Source organism: Vidua chalybeata, chromosome 11 (genome assembly GCF_026979565.1).
Source record: "Vidua chalybeata isolate OUT-0048 chromosome 11, bVidCha1 merged haplotype, whole genome shotgun sequence".
In the NCBI taxonomy this organism is placed as follows: domain Eukaryota; kingdom Metazoa; phylum Chordata; class Aves; order Passeriformes; family Viduidae; genus Vidua; species Vidua chalybeata.
In genome coordinates this window covers 7,821,646-7,845,665 of record NC_071540.1, presented here as the reverse complement: position 1 = coordinate 7,845,665, position 24,020 = coordinate 7,821,646, and the positions used below count along the sequence as shown (strand labels likewise).

At 37.8% G+C, this 24,020-nt stretch overlaps 1 protein-coding gene across 1 annotated transcript in view; it reads left to right on the top strand.

The window, feature by feature from the left end:
• The window catches only part of ITFG1 (integrin alpha FG-GAP repeat containing 1), a 73,752-nt gene that overhangs the window by 3,138 nt on the left and 46,594 nt on the right, over positions 1–24,020 (top strand). Inside the window, exons 2-8 of the mRNA XM_053952656.1 lie at positions 424–496; positions 1,882–2,027; positions 3,702–3,759; positions 4,356–4,430; positions 6,875–6,969; positions 19,749–19,810; positions 21,739–21,823. Of these exons, the coding sequence (XP_053808631.1) occupies positions 424–496; positions 1,882–2,027; positions 3,702–3,759; positions 4,356–4,430; positions 6,875–6,969; positions 19,749–19,810; positions 21,739–21,823 (594 nt within the window). The remainder of the gene's footprint in view (positions 1–423; positions 497–1,881; positions 2,028–3,701; positions 3,760–4,355; positions 4,431–6,874; positions 6,970–19,748; positions 19,811–21,738; positions 21,824–24,020) is intronic.

Below are 24,020 nucleotides of genomic sequence, written 5' to 3'. Positions count from 1 at the left end.
AGCAGTATCAGATCCTTCTATGTGAGACAGAGTATTAAAATAATTAATTTGAGTCAGCTTTTAAGCTTTAATTAGTTTTGTGGAACTGCTGCCTATTACTTCTCCATGTGCAATAATTCTTAATTCATTACAAAAAGTTTTATTTTAAGTAATAAATAAAAATAACAGAGAGAAAGTTCTAACACTAAACCCCCAAAGAAGTTTTGTGATATTAGCATTCCTTTGAGATGCAACTGACTTTGTGTTGAAGAAGTGCTCCTATTGCCTCCTTTTGAATGAGGAGGAAGTAGTGGTATCACATGTCTTTGAAAGTTTTTGCTGCTATGGGGAATGGTCATTTGTGGTAGTTGTTTAAATGTTGGGTTTGTATATAAGCCATTTCCAATCTTCCTCTGTTGCTCATGGTCTTGCTTGCCTTGGCAGGAAATGAGTTGGTGATTTTTTTGGCTGACCAGAAGGAGCCCTACTTTAAGCCCCGTGTTAAGCTACCAATGAAGTAAGTATGGCTGTTCAATGCTGCCACAGCCTGTTTGCCTTGGAAGGGCCTCTCTGCACTCAGTGGGAGCTGCCTGCAATTGTCTGTGCTCTTGTTATTTGACTTGTTGTTCAGCTTGCCCTTACAGTTCTTTGACCAACTTCCTGATCCATGTCCTGATACATTTTTGTTTTGTTGGTCAGATGACATAATCTATGGACATGAGTTGTGTCATTCATGTTGTTCACTAGTAAGTGTTACTTCACACCCCTTATGGAATACTTATGCTTTAGGTTTTGTCCTCCAATCAGTATTTAGAATACCCATATGTTGAAATACTTTTGCACTTGATTTGGATCTTCAGGACTGTATTTCCTAGTGAAGCAAACTGTCATTCCATAGCATACATAGGTCTTTGTGGTGGGTGGGTTTAGTATCAATCCCAAGACATGTTTTCATGTCAAGGGAAATCCATCTGTTTGCTGTAGTTACTAATGGAATCCAGCCAGTATCATCTGATTTAGAAGAGATATGAAAGGTGGTGTTCTGGTATTTCTATGTAAAGATATTCCTTTGTCAAGTTTACATGTGGCCTTTAAAAAACATCAGTTTTTAATACCTGTAAACCAGTCTGTTTATATGTGCATATATATGTCTAGCTTTAATATCTTGTAATACCATTATGGTGATTGCTTATGAATAATGCTTACCAATAGTATTATGTTTATTAAAAGTTAAATTGTTTTTATAGCTCTGCTTCATATTCTGGATTCTATATATTTTTATTTTTCCTTATTCCCTCCTGTCTGGGAAGGAACTAACTTGTTTAATGCATTAGAAAGGATCTGCTTTTAATCCTTAATGTGACCTGTGTTTGTGTGTGTAAAGCAGAGTCTGAGTAGGTAAGCAAATAAAAAAAGATAGAACAAACAAAGGGAGGAAGGAGTAGTAAGGCCTAGCAGAAGATAGGAGGAAATGGCATTGTCTTTTAAAAAAATCTACCTGTGCCTGACTCCTGCTGTTTAAACAGTTCCTGTTGCCTTATGTTCTTGCTCTTGGAATGCAACCAAAAGATCCTACTCACTGAAACACATTTTGGTTGACTGGTTCTACAACAAATGTGAGGATTTAATGAAGTGTAGATAGCATTAACAAACAGAATATGGCTAAAGAATGTCTGATAGCTGAAGTTTAGAGTTAAAATGTCATTTTCCTTAGACAAAGACAGCTTGTCAGGTGCCTGATTTTGAGATACCTTTGCAATAGGCAAGGACCAGGTTATTGAAGGGTAAGATTGTATTGAACCAAAAATAATTGGGCAAGCCTTTGACCACACAAGTGCTTTTTACATACCCACATTATTTTTACAATTATTTGCATGTGAGGGCTTTTGTTTTTAATTCCAGATCCCTCGGTCTCACCATAACCAGTGTAGTTCCTGGAGATTATGATGGAGATTCCCAAATGGATGTCCTCCTCACTACCCAGGCCCCAAGTCATGGCAAAGATGAACTTTCAGTGTTTATTTTCTGGGGACACAACCAAACGTTAGGTGAGTTGCTGAGACTGGTTCTTAGTAAGATTGTTAGACTTCTTAATTAAAGTATTGTCAAGAAGTTACAACTCATTTTTACAGTGAAATGATTGTTTTTACAACTAAAATAGTGATTAGCAGTTATTCAGCTTCACACCCATATATTATCCTGCTGTTAAGCTGTGTTCAATAATTAATGAAAGAGAACAATACTTGCAGTATATTATGCAACAGATATAACCAAACATTATTCTAATTTGGCAGTACCTATTAACTGAAGAGCTGCTTCTCATGGCTTCCCCATCATGCATGTCAGCTTCACAAAGACTATCTCTAAAGATTTATCTTCAGTTTAAAATGCACAGGGAACCTGCTGTGAACTTTAGTGCATCAACTTTCCAAATCACATACCTAAACCTACCACCAGAAATATAACATTTATATTAAATGAAATTCTTTAAAGACAGTGACACACTAAAGTGAGTATTGGAAGAAAGGTTTCTAGAGTCTCTATTGCTGAAAGTTTTCAAGACCTTTAGAATTGAGTTTTCAGGAGTCTCTTAGCAGTGTTCAAGGTATAGCTGATTCTGTCTTGGGGTAGAGTCATGGATTGTGTAAACTTTTGAGGTCTCCTCTGTTTTCTGTTAACTTTGTTAGGAAAGGGTTTGGGGAAGAATTTAGGGTTTGAAAAGGACAGATAAACAAAAGAAAATACTCTTTAATCCACAAAAACTACTGAAGAATAATCACTCTTGTAAACTGTGTTATGGCATAGTTACAGGTGAGGCAAGTTTGCCTCAGACTTTAATCAGCTTTTGCTTCTGGCTTTAATCAGAGCTGAAACAAGCAACCTGGAAAAGTGCAGTGGGTCAAATATAAAGGGAATAGCAGGTCTCTCTAGTATTGGGAAGAATATCAGGACTTGGATTAAGTTAGTCTGTTTTGTTTCAGAAGAAAACCCCAAGTGTTGGGGGAAAGAGAATGAGCACATGGGGCCTGGAGGAGGAGTCAGAGGTTAAAAATTCAGGCAGTGGTTGGTATGTGCTGAGTCCACTGGCAAGGTATGGGGTGTCTCCTTGGGTAATGGAAGTGTCACAGACAAGTCAATAGGAGGGGACTGTTGTGTGAAATGTGGAAATTGTAAAGACAAACATTGTGGGGAGAGGAGGGAAATGGGAATAATCTGGCAAGGAGTTTGGATTACAAGTAAAAGTGAAGTCTAAGGTGAAAACCTGATTGGAGCTTAGTCCTCACTTCCCATTCAGAAAGTCTACTTTTATCGCTTATTTCAAATACTCAGTGAGTATAATTAAGAATGTTATTTACAGTGACAAAACAATAAACAGAAGTCTAACATACAATGAAAGTTAAACTTTTAGCCTGTCCTCATCCCAGCTGTTTCAGTTTTCCTGGATCTGTGTGATTGCAGTCATACACAGAAATAGGTTTCACTAAGATCTACTTGGAATAATTTGTTGAGGAGTTTAGTGGAGAGGTAAAAAGCCTTCAGTAACTGTAACTCACCTTTCCTGCAAAATTTCACGTAGCCATTTAGTTCTTTATATTAAGTGTTGCCTTTTTTTAATCATAAAACTGATGGTTTTAAATAAATAGAAGAATTATGTCTTAATTGAAAATGCAAATGTCAGAATATATTGGTAACTGAATCAAGTTAATATTTTCTGTTTTCAGATCTTAACCATAAAACTATGTTAAATAAGACTTTTCATGATGAGCCTCTAGTAATGGAGTAAGTATGACCTACTTGTTTAGAAAACCACATTTATAGTGGTGGCTAAGAGCAACTTAAATATATTTTAATGCTAAAATTTGAAACACATGCTCTTTATCTTTTAAGAACAGGGTGGTTTGTGTAATGTCAACTGATCCAACAAAAGATGAACAAAAATATTTATCTTTACAATTTTTGTATATTATATTACCCTGGCAATAGTAGCTACATGATCTTTTAATTTCTTTCATTTCAGTACTGTGAGTATTCAGAAAGAAAGCCATTCATTTTCCAGTGAATTTTGTAAAGAAAAAACCTTGGTGGCTTACCAAAATGAGCAAATATGCCTTTGACAATGTGCTTGCCTGTGTGTGAAATGCTGAACAAAAGTGGAGGGAAGTAAATCTGTAAGGCAAAGCACAGGCAGAGTGTGAAGCACAGACAGACCTTTACTGGTACCAGCAACTCGGACAAGAGCCAAAATTCACAGCCGGCTCACAGCTGAGAGTTCTTCATGGCCTGGTGGGGAAGATGTCCGAGTACAGATCAGTTTAAGAGCAGGTGGTTTGAACTGAGCTGGCTGACGTGGTACTGACATTGTGTTCCACTTTCAGCTTTAATGGAGACTTGATTCCTGATGTGTTTGGTGTCACGAGCGACTCGAGTAAGCCGCAGATCCTGCTAGGCGGGTAAGCCGAGGGCTCGGGGCTCAGCATGGCTTTGCAACTTGGGCATTGTCTATCCACTTCCCATTAAAGTGCAGGATTTGTGTGTGAATCTTCTTCCTGTCCGTGGCAAACATCCAGTGACACTCTTCATCTGCTCTTTGAAGTGTTATTTTATAGGGCAAGTAGAAATTCCATGAGATCTGAGAAAACAGAACCACTGATAATAGACATCAGAAATAGGAACAATTAGTTCCAAGAAGTTATAGTCTCATTTGTTTAGTGCACTTTTGGTATTTAGTATTATAATCTGTGTTATGGAACTTGTGCTGTAAAAAAAATGCTTTCAGGTTGATGATGTAAGAACTACTGGAACAGATCTTATAATTAAAGAATGGCAAAAGAAAAATCTGCAAGTATTTGGGGTAAACGTAAGAAAAAATTTTCATCTGTCTGGGAAATGATTTGTAATGGGAAGATTGGACACCATAGGAAATCAAAAGCACAGGAAGTGCAGGATGTAAGAGTATTGAACTGTATATATTAAGGAAAATATAGGGGAAGAGATTTATGAAGTGACACAAATCAGAGGTGACTAAGTAGCAACACAAGTGTGCATGTAAGTGATGTCTGTGTCACATCCCTTGTGTTAAGGAGTGCCTCAGGCCACTCATGGGCAGGTAGAAGTTGACCGAAGCCTTATGAGATGAAATTGCAGCAAAGGGGACTAAGTTGCATTATTAAAATTTCTGCTAGCCCTGAAATTTCTAGAATGGGACCAGTTATCAAATACTGGAGTAAAAATAATGGCATTCTTAAATGCTTGACAAGGCCTGTGCAAAGGATTACTTTTAACTGTTTTGGATATGAATGCTGAAATCAAAGCATAACAAAAGATTGTGTCTCTACTGGCTCAACAGAACCAGTCTGTAACCAAATAATATAGAGTAGCAATGTCTCTACTTAAACCAAGAACTTAAAGTCTATCATTTGAAAATAAAAAAAAAAACTATGCCTGTAGTTCCTGTCTCTTTTCCTTTCCTAGGATAAATAACATTTGAATGTGTCAGTGGAAGCTATCCCCTTCTTGGCAGTGTGCTTTTGTTCATTAATCCCAACTTGAATTGTATCACCATACTTGTACTGCTGGCTTATGAAACAGATTTCAGATTCACAAGGATGTTTCTGAACATTTTGCAATGATTATATATAAAATAAATTGTGTGAGCTTTTGAAGAAATGGAAAAGTGGGAAAGACTTGTTTCATTTTGTTGAAGAAAGAGCTTTAAGATACAAATAAACTTACTCATCATAGCTCAAAATAAGACTGAGTGCTATAGGTAATAGCATAAGCCATGTTTTGTTCATGGAAAACAGCCTTCAGCCTTGTCATCTGCTTAGAAAAGCACATTTATATTTTAATCCAAAATGTTTTAAGATTTATTCTAGAACTGCATGACTAACTTCATTGGCAGTCTTCAAGACTGAATACATAGAAAAACCTAGAGAAAATACTTAATTATTTCTTTAAGATTAAGTGATGCATTTTAACATTTCTAAGACTTAGTTATGATCTTTAGGAAGTAATCAGAATATTATTTATTTTGTTACCATAAATTAGCCAAGGAAGATAAGGACTTCAGTAATATGTATGTAATGTCACTGGAATAAATAAAGAAGTTCCCAACTAGAAGTAGTAATATTTCTTCCTGCTGTTGTGTAGTGCACACTGAGATTTTCCTGAGTGTTTTAGCTAAGGGTTCTTAAAGTCATATATCTGATGATTCAGCCACTGTGACTTTTGAAGGATTTGCAAATCACTGCTAACAGGGAGGTGTGCTGGAAGGAAGTTCAGCCATTTTTAGAACAGAAACAGGCAGGGCATGTGTATTTATAAATAAAAGTATCACCTGCTTGGTAAATTACGTAATTAGCTAGTAGTCCATCAAAATGTGAAAGTTTAATTCATGTGTTGATTTTTAGGTGAGCTGAAATAAAGTGTATTTCCATGCAGCAGGCATGAGCTGCTCTAACAGCATGTGCTTACTTCTGCTCATGTTTATTAATCAGAAAGTAAATTCCAGAAGTACTTGCAGAAGTAAAGCTGCTTGAGGAAACTGAGAAGGACAGGGATCAGTGTCTCAGGATTTGCGGTACAGTTGGAGCCTTGGCACTAACTATGACTTTGTGGGTACTGACACTGTTCTGTTCAAAATAAAAAAAGTTTCTTTAGAAAATTAATAAAATAGAACTGAAGCCCCTGTGCTATGAATCATCCTTCACAGTACCTTTCAAGCAATTACTGGAATTACTTAGTATATTGTAAGCTAAGTAGGAATTTTGTCTTAGCATTGGGAGAACATGCTTTCTGTCCCATTTTATTTAAAGTTTCACTTTTTTTTAAGCAATATTACCATGATTAACAGTCCCTACACATTGATGAAATGTATTTTTATTCCTGTCTGTAGGAATTTGTCATGGCATCCTGCACTGGAAACTCAAAGTAAAATGCATATACCACACTCTCATGCCTTTATAGATTTAAATAATGACTTCACTGCTGGTAAGTCATAGAAGTGTTAGATACCATCCTAAAAATAATTATCACTAAGTGTCAATGTCATGTGTTGCAACTTCCTTTAGTAATTATATGATTTTGCTACTTCTGATTTGGGTTTTTCAGTTACTTAATTTTAATATCTATGATTTGAAAATTCTGGGTTTTAAAAAACAACTTTTAAAATAAATACCCTAACAGCATTTGCTACTTCTTGATGATAATCATAACCACTGCTTGTTCTGAATGATATTGTGTTCACCCTTAAAGTGTTGTTTCCTGCTTTTCACAATGCTGTACTCTAGCATTCATGGCAGCTGCATCAGGGCTGCAGTTTTTCATCCTGAGTATGGAATTAGTTAGGTAGCTTGATTCAGCAAAATGTTTTTAAGACTGGATTTAAATGTGTTTTCAGGATTTCATTATGACTTCATTCTACTATGTTGTAGTTAGTTCTATCACTGATAGAACTGTTCTTCCTTTATTTTGTTGGGGTATTTTGTCCATGTGATTCAGTTACCGTGGTGAATCTGTTTATCACTTACATACCTGGCTCATATTTCCAAGCACACTTAAATATTGTGATAAACTTAATTTCTTCCCACACTAAATTAATTCTGAAGTGCTTTTTTTTGCTAGATGTGCAATGTACATCAATTCATGTGTGGTAATTTTGGAAAGAGAGCTTCTCTTTTTCCTGTTTAGTTGCATGGGAATGAGAGAGGAATGGGTCCATAAATTTAATTAAGATGCTTATAAATGTTGGGGATTAAGTTAATTGCTTTAGCATGCCGTCAAACCTTAATATCCAGTTCTGGCACATTGCTATGTGGAGCTGTCAAGTGGAAATTCCAACTGGAAAATTAAATATATGGTTGCTTACCATAATCAGTGTCATGTAATAACCAGTTCTAACACACTTAGCTCTAGAAGACTTCTGGATTTTTTTTTTTTTTTAGTGGCATAAGTAGCATACATGAGCATTCCAGGTAGCATTTTAAGTTGAGTACATTGAAATCTAAACTCAGGGGTGAGTAAAGGTAAGAAGTCTAAGATTCTTACATTGATTGGTCACAGACTGATCAATTTTTCGAGGTTTTTGACAGCTGCCAGACTAAAGAATGTTCCAAGAGTTCTAGTTAGTGCTGCTGCGTGTGGAAGCTCCTCTATTAAATAGAAATGAGAGTCAGGATCTTTGTGTGGGTAGTGCTGGGAGCTTTTATAGAGTCGCATCTATTTTTATATCTCAAGATGTGAATAGAAGCTCCTGTGAAGCTCTTCCTATAAAGATCCTGACTTTTACTTGCTTGTAGCAGCAGGGCTGTGACACCTTGGGCTGAGGTACTACGTTAGGGTGTTATGTTTAGTGCTGTGGGAAGTGTTATGTTACAGGAACCTGGGGAAAATTGTAAGGAAAATAATTCATACTGACAAGAAAACTGGAGAAAGCATTACAGTATTATTATTTTTTAAAGTAATGTTTTACTTCTAAGATGGGAGTAATAATTTTTTTTTACTGTCCCTATGAAGATGGGACTAACCTAGAATAAGACATATGTTGCTGAAAAATAGTATCAGTATATCTGATATTTCATGACTGATGTGTTTTTCCAAGAGTGCTTCCTGCCAAAATGAAAAGTTGCCAGTTGTCTAGTCCTGCCTGAACATTTATGGCAGTTCCCTGACATCAGCTCTAGTAACTGCTTGGAGCTGGGGCTGCTGAGGAGCGTAGTTCATTGTCACTGCAGTTATTAAGTTGATCTAACTCACCATGCAGGATTGTCAGAGTTGCTGTAAGCACAGGGGAAAGGTTGACTCCTCTTTTAGTAGCAGCAGTTGTAGGCTGCCTTTAACCAAGCATGAAATTGTACCTTAAGTCTCACCGTGCCTCTTCCAAAAAATACCTGTGCAGTGTTCTCACCACGTCTGCTCTAATTTGTGTGTCTGTACAGAGCTGGGCAAGTGACTCATAGGTAGTCATCAGAGTAGTCAGGTGATAGAAATTAGGGGGGAAAAAAGGGCAAAAAAACAAAAGCAGGAAGTGTGTGCAGGACTGGTGGCACTGGTGGGAAATGCACTCAGGCAGGCAGGGCACGGCAGTGCTGGGTTAGCAGTGCTTCTCCATGGGGCCTGGCACTGCTTGGCTCACAGGAGCTGCTGAGGAGGAGAGCATTCCTGTGACTCAGTGCTCACCCACACAGCTGTTCTTCAGTGGGAACAAAGCCTCATTAAGAGCAGGGCCTGGTGAACATTAGAATCATATTAATTAAAAAGGAGGCATTGACAAGATGCAGGGGAATAATCTGCCTGCTTGAAATCATGTGGCCCAAAACACTTAATAATCATGGGATTTGAGGTTGCTGTGGGACTTTTGGACTGAAATATTCAGGCTGTTTACTCACAGGCAATGCTACTGTTCATGATTATAAGGATATAATTGCACCTAAAATGGATGGAGTGATTTTTGTTTACAAATAGATTACCAGGACATGCCATTTCACTTGTTCTTTTTGGGGGGTTTTGCAGGTATTTTTAAAGGTTTTTCTAATATCCTGCAATATTTTGGCGCTCTTTGTATTTTGCAACAGATGCAGCCAATTTGATGACTTTTAGCTGGGCTATTTTTGGCAACTCTATCATTATAAACAGCTTAGGAGATTTAAAGTGTGCTTGACATAAAAAAAAATCCTCTCTGGGCTGAGAAGCTTTTTGCTAGTTTATTGCCTAACCCGTTTTCAACCTGCTGATATTAAACACTCAGAACAGAGCTTTTAATTGCCACACTTCTCATGCTCTGGGTGAAATGAAGTTGAATTGTTATGATTTCATTATATGAGAACTTGCTCATAAAGATGTGTTTAATCCCTAACAATGCTTCATGAAAGGCTAACAGTGTAAGGATTTTATAATCCAAAAATCCTCTAACCACAACAAAGATAATACTAATCTTTCTTGGTGGGAGATAAACTGGGCTGTTTCAGAGAGTAGTGCTGCTGCTGTTTTTAAAGAAAGCATCCTCATGCAGAAGTCTCAGCTCCCTATAATTATTAATTCAGTAAGGAATTCTGAGTTAGACCGGGAATTTCGTGAAAACCGTGCAAAAATTTGCAATTTAAAACCTTTACCAAAGAGTTGGTATGTGCTTAATGGCTAAACTAAATACCAGCTTTCGAGTGTCTTTTGCATGCATGTTAAGCACGTGTTGCTCCAGGGAGGAGTATTTGCTTCACAGAGTGGCTGAGCACTGGAAATGGGCTGGTCAGGCAGCCTCCCATCACTGTCACTGCTGGGACATGGCACTGAGGCTGCAAGGTGAGGAGCAAACGTGGTCCTTGTTAGGACAGGGCTGCTGGGTGCCTAGTAATTCATACTCACACTTGTCATTAGTTCTTTTTCACAGCTGGCTTAGGAAAATAATCTTGCAGGTAATAATAATAGGCTTGTCTGAACACATGAACATTACAAAGCAAACAGTCCAGGTGAGCATTTCCAAGGAAGGATCCTCAAGTAAGAGGCCTGTCTTAAAAATATCACAGTTGAAATTTTTACGATAGTGATTATTTTGCTGTGTCATTTTTTTTTTTTTTAATTAGACAACTTCATTACTTTTATTGTAAATGTCCTGAAATGTCAGATATTCACTTAGGGCTAATGCTGTCCTTCTAAACTTGGGGGGAAAAAAACCCAGGATTATTAAACCGTAGATTTGTTTGCATTCAGAAATACAAATCTTCTACCAAAAGCTCAGGCTGTACAAACACTTTTAAAGTGCTCAAATGCATGAGACAAACTGCTAGGACTGTGAATCCCACTGTAACTTCATACTGTACATCTATCAATGTATCCTTGAATGCTATGAAAAATAGCTGATGTATTAAATTCTCTGTGTGTCACTTGGATATGTGATTCCATAGTTTGGAAGTCCTGGTTTTACACTGATCTCATGTTGAACACTAGCACGTGGTGTGTATAGTTGGAGATATTTCTGGAGCTGTTTATATAAAATGAAGAAAAAATCATAAATTTGGGTTTGGGAAAACTAAAGTGGAAAAATCATCAGTCAGAAACAGCTTGCTGCAAGCTAATTGCTAGTCTCTTTACTGATTTCTGTGGTTAATTTTCTTATGTTGTTTTGCTTTGGGAATTTAGAAGCCTAATGTACCAGAACGTTCACAATGTGTTTTCTTTTTGATTCCCACTTAGTTTAAAAGTATAAATGTAGATAGTTTTCCTATTGCAAACCAATCACTCAAATCATGGGTGATATTTCTGTTGTAGTCATTTAAACCTGGATTCTGAAAATAGTATAGTGCTGAATGTCAGATTCTCTGGTCATATTTTCAGTGAGTTTCCTCTTCATGGAAGCTGGTGGTCTCTCTGCACCTCATATTACCAGCAGAGCTGATTTTCTGCAGCAGATCTGCATTTATTCACTATTCAAATAACTGGCAAACAAAGTATCTGGTGGCATTTTAAAGCTTGGATGGGGCATGGGGGGGGTGTGTGCATATATTTGAAGTCAATTTGTTCTCTCTGGTTCTGCCACCTCCCTTACATTTCTCCCCAGGCAAATATTCAGTAAAGTCATGTCACTGTGTCATTTGTTGAACAGGTACAATTTTTTAAATTTCTTAACTGTTTTAGCTCTGATAGCAGAGCTTACCTCTGAGTTTGCAGCAAATAATGGAGGCAAAAAATGTATCATGTAAAGTAGACAGGATATATTTCAGAGGACTTCAGTCTGTAAAGTTTTGTTTGTTTTTCATTACTTCTACTCCTTACATGTTTGATATGTCTAGTTAAAAATGCTTTGGGTGATATGACCCCTGTCACCCCCATTCCTCCACTTGCTCCTTCACAGTGTTCAATACCACAGGAAGTTCCAGCTCATAAAATCAAACCAGAGCTGGAATTAGCTGCATCTCCTCCTGCTGCTGGGACTGGGCTGCTTTTGCTGATGGCTTCTCTTACTCACAGCATTCCTTACAGAGAGAACCAATGGATGGGTAGAGATCATCCAAAAAAAGAAAGAGCTTTATGTTTAACTTCTTTTTTCCTAATCTTTCTAAAGAGCCCCTAATCTCTGCTGTCTGCTTAGCAGTCTTAATTTTAAAATTGCCATTATGAAGTGTCTCAAAAGCTATTCCTTTTGCAATTTTTAATTATGTACTGATATAGTTATATACACTGGGGAGTTATGTTATATTTTTATGGGAATCAATAACATAATACAGGTGAAAAGTAAATTGGTTCTGCCCCAAATAGCATTTTGTTGAGAAAACATGAGTGTGAAAATGGGTTCTGAGAGCACTCTTGAGGGGCATTATTTTCTGTTCCTTGAAACAATGTTGTTGCCCATATCATGAAAATAAGAGCACTTTGTCTGAAAGCTCACGTTTAACAACAAGTTCTGTACAACCAAAAGGATAGTCCCAGCTGCTCTCTGTGTTCAGCAACAGAAATCTAAAGTATAAATCTAATTTAAAGTTCTCCAGTTAAGCAAAGCTTTTAAATTAATACATATTAATTCCTTCTATAGTAATTTTTAATAATGAAAGGGATTGTAGTGCTTAGTTATGTTATTTAGCACTGTTTATCACCTGGTTTACTAAATAGTTACAGTAAATACTTGATAAATTTTTAAGAGCCATTTCAACAGAATAGATTCACAATCTCCTGTTATAAGCACATTTCTTAAAAATTTACCAACACAAATTAGCTTGTTTGGAACATATGTAGTCCTTTTGTTTTGCTGAAGTTTTTCAGAGTAGGAAGTTCCTGTTTCATTTAATTAGCACCAAAAATTCATGTAGATGTATTCCATTTGCTCTAGGACAGCACTAATGCCACCATGACAAATCTGAATACCACATGTAGAGGGTTTCTCTACCCGAATGAAAAACTTAAGAACAGAAGCATGAAATTAGTAAGATTTTGTTTTCTATTTCCATGTAGTAAAGAAATAAAGCTGACTGTATCTAACTTTTTTTGTATAAAATTAACTGTATATACTTTTTAAAAAATTACCTGTATATACTTTTTTTGTATAAAATTTGTGCATAGTAGAAGTATTGTATAACTAATATTGTGTAGTTACAACTAAAATTGTAAATAATGTTTGGTTTTAAATACTTTTTTTCCTACTGGTGTTCAATCTGTAATGTAAATATAGGAAAGATATCTTTTATTCTGCCTTGGGTTTTAGGGCATTTAATGATTTTAATAGTGTTATTACATTGCCATTCTGTCAACACACTGCAAAGCAAAGATTTTTAATTCAGCACATTATTTACAATAGCTAAAGCAGGCACTTTCATCTCCAAAAGTAACTCCTGGTTAGAGAATATGCACAGACACCCCTGTTCTTCCACATTGATGAAATAATTTTCGGCATGTGTGGGGTGTACACATAAATGTTCTAATTGAATACTTCCTTGTCCATGGCAATAGTGTTTATAATAAGGGCACTTCCCCCCCTCCTTTATCAACTTAAACTTCTGAAGTAAATGTGAAATCAAGCAGTAACTTTATTTTGCTCATACCCTGGTAGCTTCTCAAGACAGTCAGATGCTAGGGGGTTTTATTCTGAAATAAAGCCCTCTGACATTAAACAGAAAGGTCAAAACAGTCATTAGTGAAATGAATGCTCCATCTAAAAATAGCACTATTTTTATAACACTCAAAAGCGACAGAAAATAACAAGGGTAATCAGAAGTGAACTTGGAGCAGGTTCTGTATAGTTAGGTTTTATTGCAATTTCTAGTTCTAGTAAGTAAAACCAGGGGAAGTAGGGTGAGACTGCAATACTACCTGTTTTGTTTACTGTTGATTAAAAGATTCATTGAAACTGGCCAGTTTGAAACAGGTTTCAGGATTATCAGCTGGGGTGCTGTTGTTGCTGTTTTCCTTGCTAGCTCTTGCTGCCTTTCTCTGCCAGGGATTATGGACTCCTTCCCTTCCATTGTTCCTCTGGACTATGGCCAGTGTTTGGGTGCTCAGCTGAGAGCAGGGGGCCAAAGGCAGAAATGCGTGCACAGGAGGCGAGAGGGGAAGGGAGGTGGAAAAGAAATCCAGGCTGAAGGCAGGGAATTTATTTGGAGATGGTGAGGAGCAAACCCTGGATGAATTTCTACAAAAAGAGGATGTTCATTTCAGATGGACTTGAAGTTCTTAGAGGAGGACTGACCTAATGGTGTGTGGAATGAGGGAAGCATAGCTGCATAAGACTGGGTTGAGAGGAGTCTAGGAGTGGCTATGTGAGAAAAAACATGGGATGTGAATCAGAGCTGGACCTGCTGTTGGCTGTAGAGGTGGGTGGTTGGAAACTGCCTGTATGTTTATTTCAGCAGCAAAAAGATTAGCAGGAAAAGTTGAAATGCTTTAATGTTTAAGGTGTTTGAATGCTGTCCTGCATTTTAATGTCTTTTTAATGGATTTCCTTTGTCATGATCGATGAGCTGCTGCTATTATCACAGAATGGTTTGGGTTAGAAGGTACCTTAAATCTCATCCAGTTACATCCCCCTGCCATGGGCGGGGACACCTTCCACTATCCCAGGTTTGCTCCAAGCCTCATTCAACCTGGCCTTGGACACTGCCAGGGCTGGGGCAGGCACAGCTTCTCTGGGCAGCCTGTGCAGGGCCTCACCACCCTGACAGGGAAGAATTTCTTCCTTACTTCTAACCTAAACCTGCTCTCTTTCAGCCTAAGACCATTCCCCCTTGCTCTATCTGTGCATGTCCTTGTCCAAAGCCCCTCCCCAACTCTCTTTATCTTCTGGAAGGGGCTCTAGGGTTTCTCCTCCAGACTGAACAGCACCAGCTGTTTAGCACCTGAGCTCCAGACTGAACAGCACCTGCTGCTGCCCTTGGATCAGTTTGGTCCAGCACTGGCTTCTCAGCAGCTGCTTCTCTTCAGTGCAGGTCTCTGGTTCCCAAGCCCTGTGGCGCAAATGCTGTGCTCTTGCTGCCCAAGATGGGCCACCACAGACAGCAGTAGTTAGGTAAAGTTCCCTTAGGTACACTGCACAGACATTGCCAGAAATGTAGCTAGCTCAAGATGGGATATGCTGTGTTCACATTAAAATTTTAGTGTTTGTGGCTGTGTCTGGGGTGACTTGGACATTGATACAGGGTAGTTCTAAGTGCACTAAATAAACTCAGTGCAGTCTAGCCAGTCAAGTTTTATGTTGCTTTCGGGGGAGATTTTTCAGTCTTCAGTGGGCCATGTGTTGATACAGTGTCAAAATTCCCTGATCCTATCAAATAAAGATAGATGGAAGTGCTGTGCTTCCTCTATAACAAGCTTTAGGTTATTGGAGCTAGGAGCACTGTACTTGAATAGCTTCCTTTTACAGGCAGAAACATACATTCTAATAATCTCTTTCTTTTTTTGTAAGAATGAATGCTGAATTCAGTATTCTTCTGTATATATATTAACTGGTGATCAGATGTAGCAGAGCTGGGATACCAGCATCTTATTACTAAGCCAGTTAAATTAAATTACAGCCAAATTTGCTCACCAACTCATTTTTTAGGGCAGGTTGTGAGTACAATGCTAATACACGGTGGTTTTGTGTTGCAGCATTATCAGATACCTTCTGCATTAAGTGTCTGGTATATATTTTAGTTGATTTTCAGTATTGTAGATGTAAAATGCTGGGTAACCACTGTGCTTCCTTATTGTATACTCAGGCTGTTGAATTTTGTTGATGAATATTCCAATTACTTATGTTGTACTTATGTTAATCACTGGCTGTTAAATCCAAAATAGGAAAGTGTATTTAAAAGTGAACAGGTTTTACTTTGCATTTGTTTAAGAGAAAGGTTTTCTCTCAGGCAGTATTGGGTTTTTTTAAATTCTATCCATTCACTTCTATCCACTCCACTCACATAGGTGCTACATCTCAGGAAATCTGCCTGAATCTGACAAGATCTTCCCCTGTTCCAACTATTGAGTATTTTCCTTATCTTTACTGCATCATGTCACAAATTAGGGATGCCAGAAATGCCCTGCAGACTTAGTCTAGTGGTCCATACAGCTAGCTCAATATTCGTTCCTTGGCAGCAGCAGCAGAAAAATGGATTTTTTTCCTCTTCCTGTTTCATATTTCCATTTGTATATGTACAGAACCTACAACTTCCCTAGGGCTGTTAAAGGTACCCCCTTGCCTGTTGTTTTTAGCATCCCTTCATGTACCTGTTGTCTGGTAAAACCATCACCTTTGTATTCTGTAAATAATTGCTTGTTGAGCTCCAGATGAGTTGGTTTAATAACCTCAGGTTGGAAATATCTCTCACTATGCTACCGTTAGGGTCATAAGAATTTGAGCAGCCATCGGTAGTTTTCTGTGCTTTTTAAACTTAGAGATCTTTATGGAATAGATTCTGTTTCTTACAGCTGAAATTGCAACCTGAACTGCCTTCCAAAGGCAGTGTGCAGCATATCTACAGACAAGTGACTTTTTTCTGACCATATTTAATATGATAGGCATTCCTTGTAGGAACAAGGGGCTGAGTTTTCTTGATACAGCCAGAAGCAGAACAGAAATGTTGCAGTTTTCAACGTGATTAGTGCATTGTAATACAAAAAGTGTAGAAAAGAACTGTATATGTCTTCATTGTTGTGTAACCTCAGTACTGATCATACACATATTAATGCATTTGTTGGCTCCATCTGTTCTCCTGCAGCTCTTACATATTTAAGAATTTAGTAATAATAGACATGGAAAGCAGTAACAGTGAGGTGGGAGATATGTTGTGGACATCATTCCTTTGGAAAGGAAACACTTGCAAGGATTCTTTGCTATGGTTGTTAGGTATTTATGAAGTGCACAGATTCTTACTTGTTGCCTCTCTGAGATGCTCTTGGAGTCAAAAACTTAGATAATCAAACCACAAAGAATCATAAAGTAAGGTAGGTTAAAAGTAACATTTGGGAATTAACTGGTCTAGAACACTGTTCCAGACAGGACTTGTGTTTTCTTTCACAAACTTGGGAGAAAACACATGTAATTCTGAACTATACAAATTTGTGAATAGTTATTTCTAGTGTCTAAATTGCATCACCTTTTTATACTGCTGTTGCAAAGAAATGCTTTTGTTTTGCTTGGTTTGAAATCTCTGACATTCTTGATCAAAATGGATAATTACTTGTAAATATTAATAATTTGATTTGGTTTCAGTGCACGAGAGTTTAATCCCAGAGTCATGCATGAGCATTTCAAACTTGTAGCTTCTAAGAAGGCTTAAGGATAAGAAAGAGGACAATTGGCTGTAAGGTACCAGTGGAACTGGTTCAGAGGGCTCTAGAACTAGAGGTGTTGTTGTTGTACCTGTATTAAGTTGTCCTGTGGGAAATCACAGCTTGTTCCTTTAATGCAGGAGCAGTGTGGCACCAGCTCCTCTACACTATTTTTAGTAGATTATCTGCTCTCTTAGCCTGCCTTTGCATTTTGCCAGTGCAGCGTGACATTACAGCAGCCTTGGAACTGCTCTGCTGTGTTGGTTCCATTCATTCTGTACAGTGTTATGTTCCTGGAGTTAGGAAAAAGGAGATGCAGGAGTACACAGAGAGGAACAGAGAGCAAAAGTGATTTACTGACTTTAAAGAGAAGACTGTTTGGGGGAGGGAATTCAGTGCAAAACAGGAATGTTGCTGAATGGAATTGTCTTTAAGCTGCTGGAGAGAAAGGGCCCTGCACCTGGGCAGGAACAACCCCAGCACCAGTACAGGCTGGGGGTGACCTTGAGCAGCTCTGAGAGGGGCCTGGGGGTCCTGGTGGACAGCAGGAGCCAGCACCATGTCCTTGTGACCATGAGGCCCATGGGATCCTGGCAGGCTTTAAGAAGAGCACTGGAGCAGGTCAGGGAGGGGACCCTGCCCCCCTACTCAGCCCTGGTGAGGATCACCTGGAGTGCTGAGCCCAGCTCTGGGCTCCTCAGTACCAGAGAGACGTGGAGCTCCTGGAGCGGGGCCAGCCGGGGGTGACACAGATGGTGAAGGGACTGGAACATCTCTGGTGAGGAAAGGCTGAGGGAGCTGGGGCAAGTTCTGGCATGGTGGCATTGGGCGAATTCTGTCTGGTGTTGGCAGCTGTGCCACTTTGTCTTAGTCTGGGACAGAGTCCCAGCATTAGCAGAGGGAGTGCTGAGTTACTGCTGGCCAGGATCTCCCCTCGCACCAAAGACTGAGTGAGCAGAGGGAGGATTGACTCAGCAGGGAGGTGGGAGGTCAGCTCTGCAGTGAGAGCTGGAGTCAGAGAGGTGCTGGGGAGAGGTTCCAGTACAGCAGAATGGCTGTGAGGTTCACCCAGCCTGCCCCAGCTGGGGAGCAAATGCTCATCCTTGGTTGGGTATTTCAGTAGAACACTTCAGAGCCTGTTGTAGCATAACCTGGGAGCAGCAGAGCCCAGAGCTCAGTGTAAATTTCAGTACAAAGTACAGCAAGGACCCTACTTGAAATGATTATTTAAACCTCAAAAACGTATTTTCTCAGATACAGTGGCATTTTGACCTGTAGGAAAATTAGATAAGGCTTTTGTTATTTCATGTTTCTCTTTCTGCCCCTGTGAACTTATTGGATTTTTAATATTTTTCTGACTTATATTGATAGTAATCAACAATTTTGCACAAGCTTCCTTCTAGATGCAAAGTTAATATTTGAAAGTATATGTAAGTTTTCTAACTTACATTTATACTGTCTTCAGATTATTTTCATTACTTCTGTCTCAGCTTCAGGAAGTCCTTAAGTATCACTGTAATTCATTCCAATGAAGCACACACTATCATGCTGTTTCTATGTATGCTGTAAAGGAAATGGCCATTTCAGGTATTCAGAGGAATCAAATTAAATGGTAGAGCTTTTAAGCTGTGGGGGGAGAGAAATCTATAAGGAGAATCTTTGGGTTTTTTTGTGTCTATGTGGAGTTTTTGTTTGGGTTTTGCTTGTTAGGTATGGGGAGGTTTCTCGTTTTGTGGTTGTTTTTTGTTGCTGGGGTTTTTTCCCTGGAAGACAATATTCCTTATTGTGCCATTTGAAATTCCCTGTACAGCCATCTACCTGCTTATTCAGTAAAACACCTCAGGGTAAAGCATTAATATTCTCTTTTCTTTTCTTTTCTTTTTTTTTTTTTTTTTATTTTCCTGCAAAGTAACCATTGTGTTCTAGCTCAAAGAATGGCAGTTGAAGTTGCAGGGAGGGAGGAGACAAATAAAAAGAAAACAGGAGTTTAAATCTTAAAGAGTAGTTTTTTAAAATCTGGATTTTTTAACACTGGACTTAATTTTTAAAACATTATTTATTCCTCAACATCCACTTTTTTTTAATAAAAGCGTTTTCTTCTCATTTTCCTAATTTAGGGACTTTTCTAAAAGGTGGTAAATAAGCTTCTCTTTAGGCCTTGCCAGATAAATCCTTTGAAGCTCTATTTTGCACTGTTTTGATGTTTTAAAGAATTTTAATGTATAAGAAGCCAGAAATATTTCTCCATCTACTTTTCTTCTCCTGTCAACAGTGTATTTTTGCTCAATTCAACATATCCCAAATAAAAGGCTAGTTGATATTTATTGATATTTATTTATACAGAAGAGTACAAGACATGAAAATAGTTTTGAGGGCTGTGGTTTTAGTCTTTCTTACTTAATATATGACTAGAATATAATGTATTTATAACTGCTAAAATATAGGTAATATTTTTTAAAATTATATATATTTACTAAGTGATCAAATATTTGTGTGTGTGGTCTACTGTTAAACATCTCATTTCTCTTATATTTTCCTCACAGATTTGTTCCTTACCACGTCACCAAATTCCAAAACTATTCAGTTTGAGACATGGGTGAATAAGGTAAGCGAGAAAACACAAATAACCATTCTGTTGAAACACAGACAAATTATAAACCCCAAAGAGTTATCTTCTGATTTTTATGTTGATTTATACATAGAAGACTGATCAGTTTGGTTTTATTCGTGCTGTCTGCAAGATTTTTTTTTTTTTTTTAAGTGAGCTTTGTTAGATACATGACCCAAGTCTTGGGTAAGATTTTCTGGGACAGAGGTTCAAAATGTCACTTCTGACTGTTACAATACATGTGCCAGTTACATTTGAGGAAGTCCCAAGTCCGGTGTTAACTAAATATCATAACTGAAATTCAAGGTTGAGGAGTAATAGATCAAGGTTTTAATAATTTATTGAGATTCTGCTTTTGTGTTGTCTAACCTGGCCAGGGGCATCCTTTGTACCTTGTTATCCAAAAGGACTAGAGCTATAAGGTCACTTTTTAATGATGATAGAAAGTGCTCAATGTGTTTCTTATTAGTTAAGGGATGAGTTTTTGAGGGCTTGCCTGAAAATGAATCCATCAGATCACAGTGAGTCACTGCAGAACTGAGTCTTGTCTGAGACAACCTGGCCATCTTCTCCCAGGCAAGAGTAATGAAACACTGAGCCATGAATCCTGTATTTACAGCTTTAGGTAGACTTTAAAAATCATTGGCTGTTGAGTGTTTGTAAGTACACAAGGTGTTTGTCCTGTTAGTGGGGTTTTTTAGAATTTTCTTTAAAATTTTGGACTTGTATTCTAAATACAATCCTGCATTATACATTGTGTATTGATAGATTTGCTTATCTTTAGAAAGAATTATGTTCTTTGGAATCAATCAGCCCAGGAAAATAGGTCATACATGTAAAATGCTTGGACATGTGTATGGAACTACAAATCCCTTAACTGATTCATTTAAAGCTGTTAAGCTGCTCTTTGTAGAAAAAAGTAATTCCCTTCATTGATGCACTATAAAATGCTTTTTAAATATTTGCAAGATACGCTTTTGGGGCCAGCTAAGGGCCTCTTCTATTTCACTGCATGGAAATGCATCAATATTAATTTTTCTCATCAGAATCATTATAAATTATATGTCAAGCTAAAGATATCTAGTCAGACATGCAGTACAAACAGCACTAACTGTGTCCAGAGTTGCATTGAAGTCTACAAACGAAAGATGACGTGAGTCATGTTGGGTATATCCACATGTTGAGGTTAGACAACACAATACACAGCTCTGCTCCTCTCCCAAGCCTTTGGCTCCGTGCCTTACTGGGCTTGTGTGCAGAGCCCTGTGCTGAGCTGATGGCAGTGACTGGGGAAGGGGGCCTTGGCTCATCTGACATGGCTGCAAAAACTCAGCACCTTACAAAGGCTTTGTGCCGGCTGTGATCCCGTTCTGTGACAAACAACGACCAGCACTTCTTATCTTTCTGATGCTGTAATGGACTATTGTTTGCTCTAGGCCTAGATTTCAAAAAAGGATAAGTAAAACAAGTTCTAAGCCTGACCTAATAGAAAATGAGTTTATTTCCTAATTAGAAGGCAAATCAGGACCCTATTTTTAATTTTTATGCAGGTGTGTTGTTACATATTACATACATGTATAAAATCACATGTTAATATGCAAAAATACGCAGTAGTCTTCATAATCAATTATCATTTAGATAATGTTGCTGCAATAATCCAATCTCTTCCTTATAGCACAGCAAAATTTATGGAAATTGTGTCTGGAAATATTACTATTGATGGACTTCCACAAGAATCCAGGAAGGATTAGAAATGCAAAATCTCAGTCCCAATTTTTGAAGAGTGCAGGTTTTCCATAGCTGAGATGTCTCTCTCTTATCTGCTAAAGCCCTTCACTAGTGCTCTGTATTTTCTTTGGTTCAAAAGTCAGTTTATCACTTACTCTGCAATTCAGTTTTTCCATCATCCTTGTCCTTTTTCCTAGGATGGGAACTTCTCTAAAGTTGGAAAAAGTAAGGAAATGCCCAGTGGTGCCAAAGTTGTTGGACAGTCTGTGTTTGCAGATTTTGGTGAGTTTGCTTCTTTTACACTGCCCTGAGTGTTGCTTTCTCATGTTTTGGTTAGCTACTTTACACCAGAGAACAAATAAAGGTGTTTAGTTCCAAATGGGGTTTTATGTTTCTCTGATTTTTCACTTTAATGTGTTATATTTATCTGTAAATCTTGAAATGTCTGGGAATAATTATTTACAAATTCAGCTTTGGTTATCCCAGTACATTCTGCCTCACGTGTATCTAATTTTTGTTGCTTTGAGGTGTGGTGCAACACTAAACTTAATCTTATCAGACACTTATTTTATTTGTCATTATTTTAATTTTATTTTCTCTAATCTTGTTCAGAAAACATTATCTGATTAAATGTTTCTAAATTCTTCACTTGTACAAACTAATAAAGACTAAATGAAATAAAAGTACTTGAATAAAAATTGCTGGAACATGGTAAAATCTTAATGGTTGTAATTGAAAATTCTGCTAGGCTTTTGGACAGGAGGGAAATTTAATTTATATGTAAATCTATTTTTGCAAGGGTTAGTGAAAGCCTATATTTTTCTATTAGAATGTACCTTTCCAGTCAATTGTGGCTTATCAATGTTTTTGTCATGTTACAGAGAATAGGGCATGTTGGTTTTGTAATGCAAAAAATACTATTTTTCTATGCACTGAAATAACAATTTTCCAACCAGAGGCAAAGTGTTGCAGGCCTGACTCTGCTGACATAATAGACTGTAAATAACTTCTTAAAAAAAAACATTTACTGTATTTTTACAACACACTTGTTACAGTGAGACTGACCTTGTCTTTAAATGTTGTCAAACAGTAGCCTTGTTTCAACATTTCCTTAAAAAACTTATTTTAAAGAAAATGACAAATTTTAAACTGCTTAGACTCGGAGTGTGACTCACTTGTTCTGTGCTGCCACTTACAAGTGTTTTGAGGCTGACATGTGAATGCCAGACACCTCTGCTGGATGGGTGATGGTCCTTAGATCAGATCTACAGGAAATGAAGTAGAAGGTAGAAGGCAGAACCTGAACCGTGCCCCAGGCTCTTCTGTGTAATGTTTACCCCATTTTCTAAAATCTTTGACAAAGTTTTAATAAAATATTTTACTATTTATCTTCAAGTTTGAATACTTATCTATGTAATATATGAAGGAAAGAATAGAATAATACTGTTTCTGCAGTTAAAAAAAAAAATAAGTGTGCTGGGTCTTTTGTAATCATTTTCCAAGCTGATGTTCTGAATAATTTGTCTTAATAGGTACTAAATAGAAAATTTTTTATAAATTTTTAACAATGGCAACGTGAAGAGCTATCTTAATGTAGGATAATTTTATCTCTATGTTAGGTGGCTAATGAGCCCAAATGATAAATCATAATCTTAGAAATTCATAGTAATTAATGGAATTGTAATAAACCCTGGGATATCTTCACAAAGAGAAGTGGAACTGTTCCAATGTTCAAGTTAAAATTTGGAATGTGTGGCTAAATGGAGTGTGCAGTGCTATGACAGGACAGTGGTTTGGTACAGCTGAGCTTGGGAGGAAGGGCAGTGGCCCAGGGACTGCTGGGCTGGAGTTCCAGCACCCTTGTTTAATTAATTATCATCAGATTCATTTGTTCTGCACCAGCCCAACAACAAAGGGGCAGCATCTCCCATGATGAGTGTGCTGCTGTGTCACAGTAGCTGCATTTACCCCCTGTGCTATGTCTGCTCACACTTAGGTACTTAGAACATTGGCTTTGAGCACACAGCTGCTTGTACTGAGCTAGAATTAAAGACAATGCATTACTAGAAATGGATTGTCAGACTTGAACCTCTCCTGTTTTCAGTTTTCCATTTCAAAACTGACAGAATAATGATTGTTTTAAGTCAAAGTAAGTTAAGGTATGATAGTTTGCAGTTTGGAATAATGTGGCTACCTGTAATGGGGCCTGATTGGTTGCACAACAAATCAAAATACCACAATGAAATGGAAAATGAGATATGTTAGAAGATTGTGCTGCCTTCTACCTTTGGCAGGTTTTGCCAAGCTGTGCATGATGCAGAATGTGCTGTGCACCCACACTCTGCTCTGCCCCAGGCATCCTCCTCTTGGCACTGGGACACAGCCACTGGCAGTAGAAATGTTCGAGATACAGGCACAAGCCTCTGACATTCTTACTTCTGGGTTGCCTGCCTCTATTTTTCTTTCCCTCCTTGACATT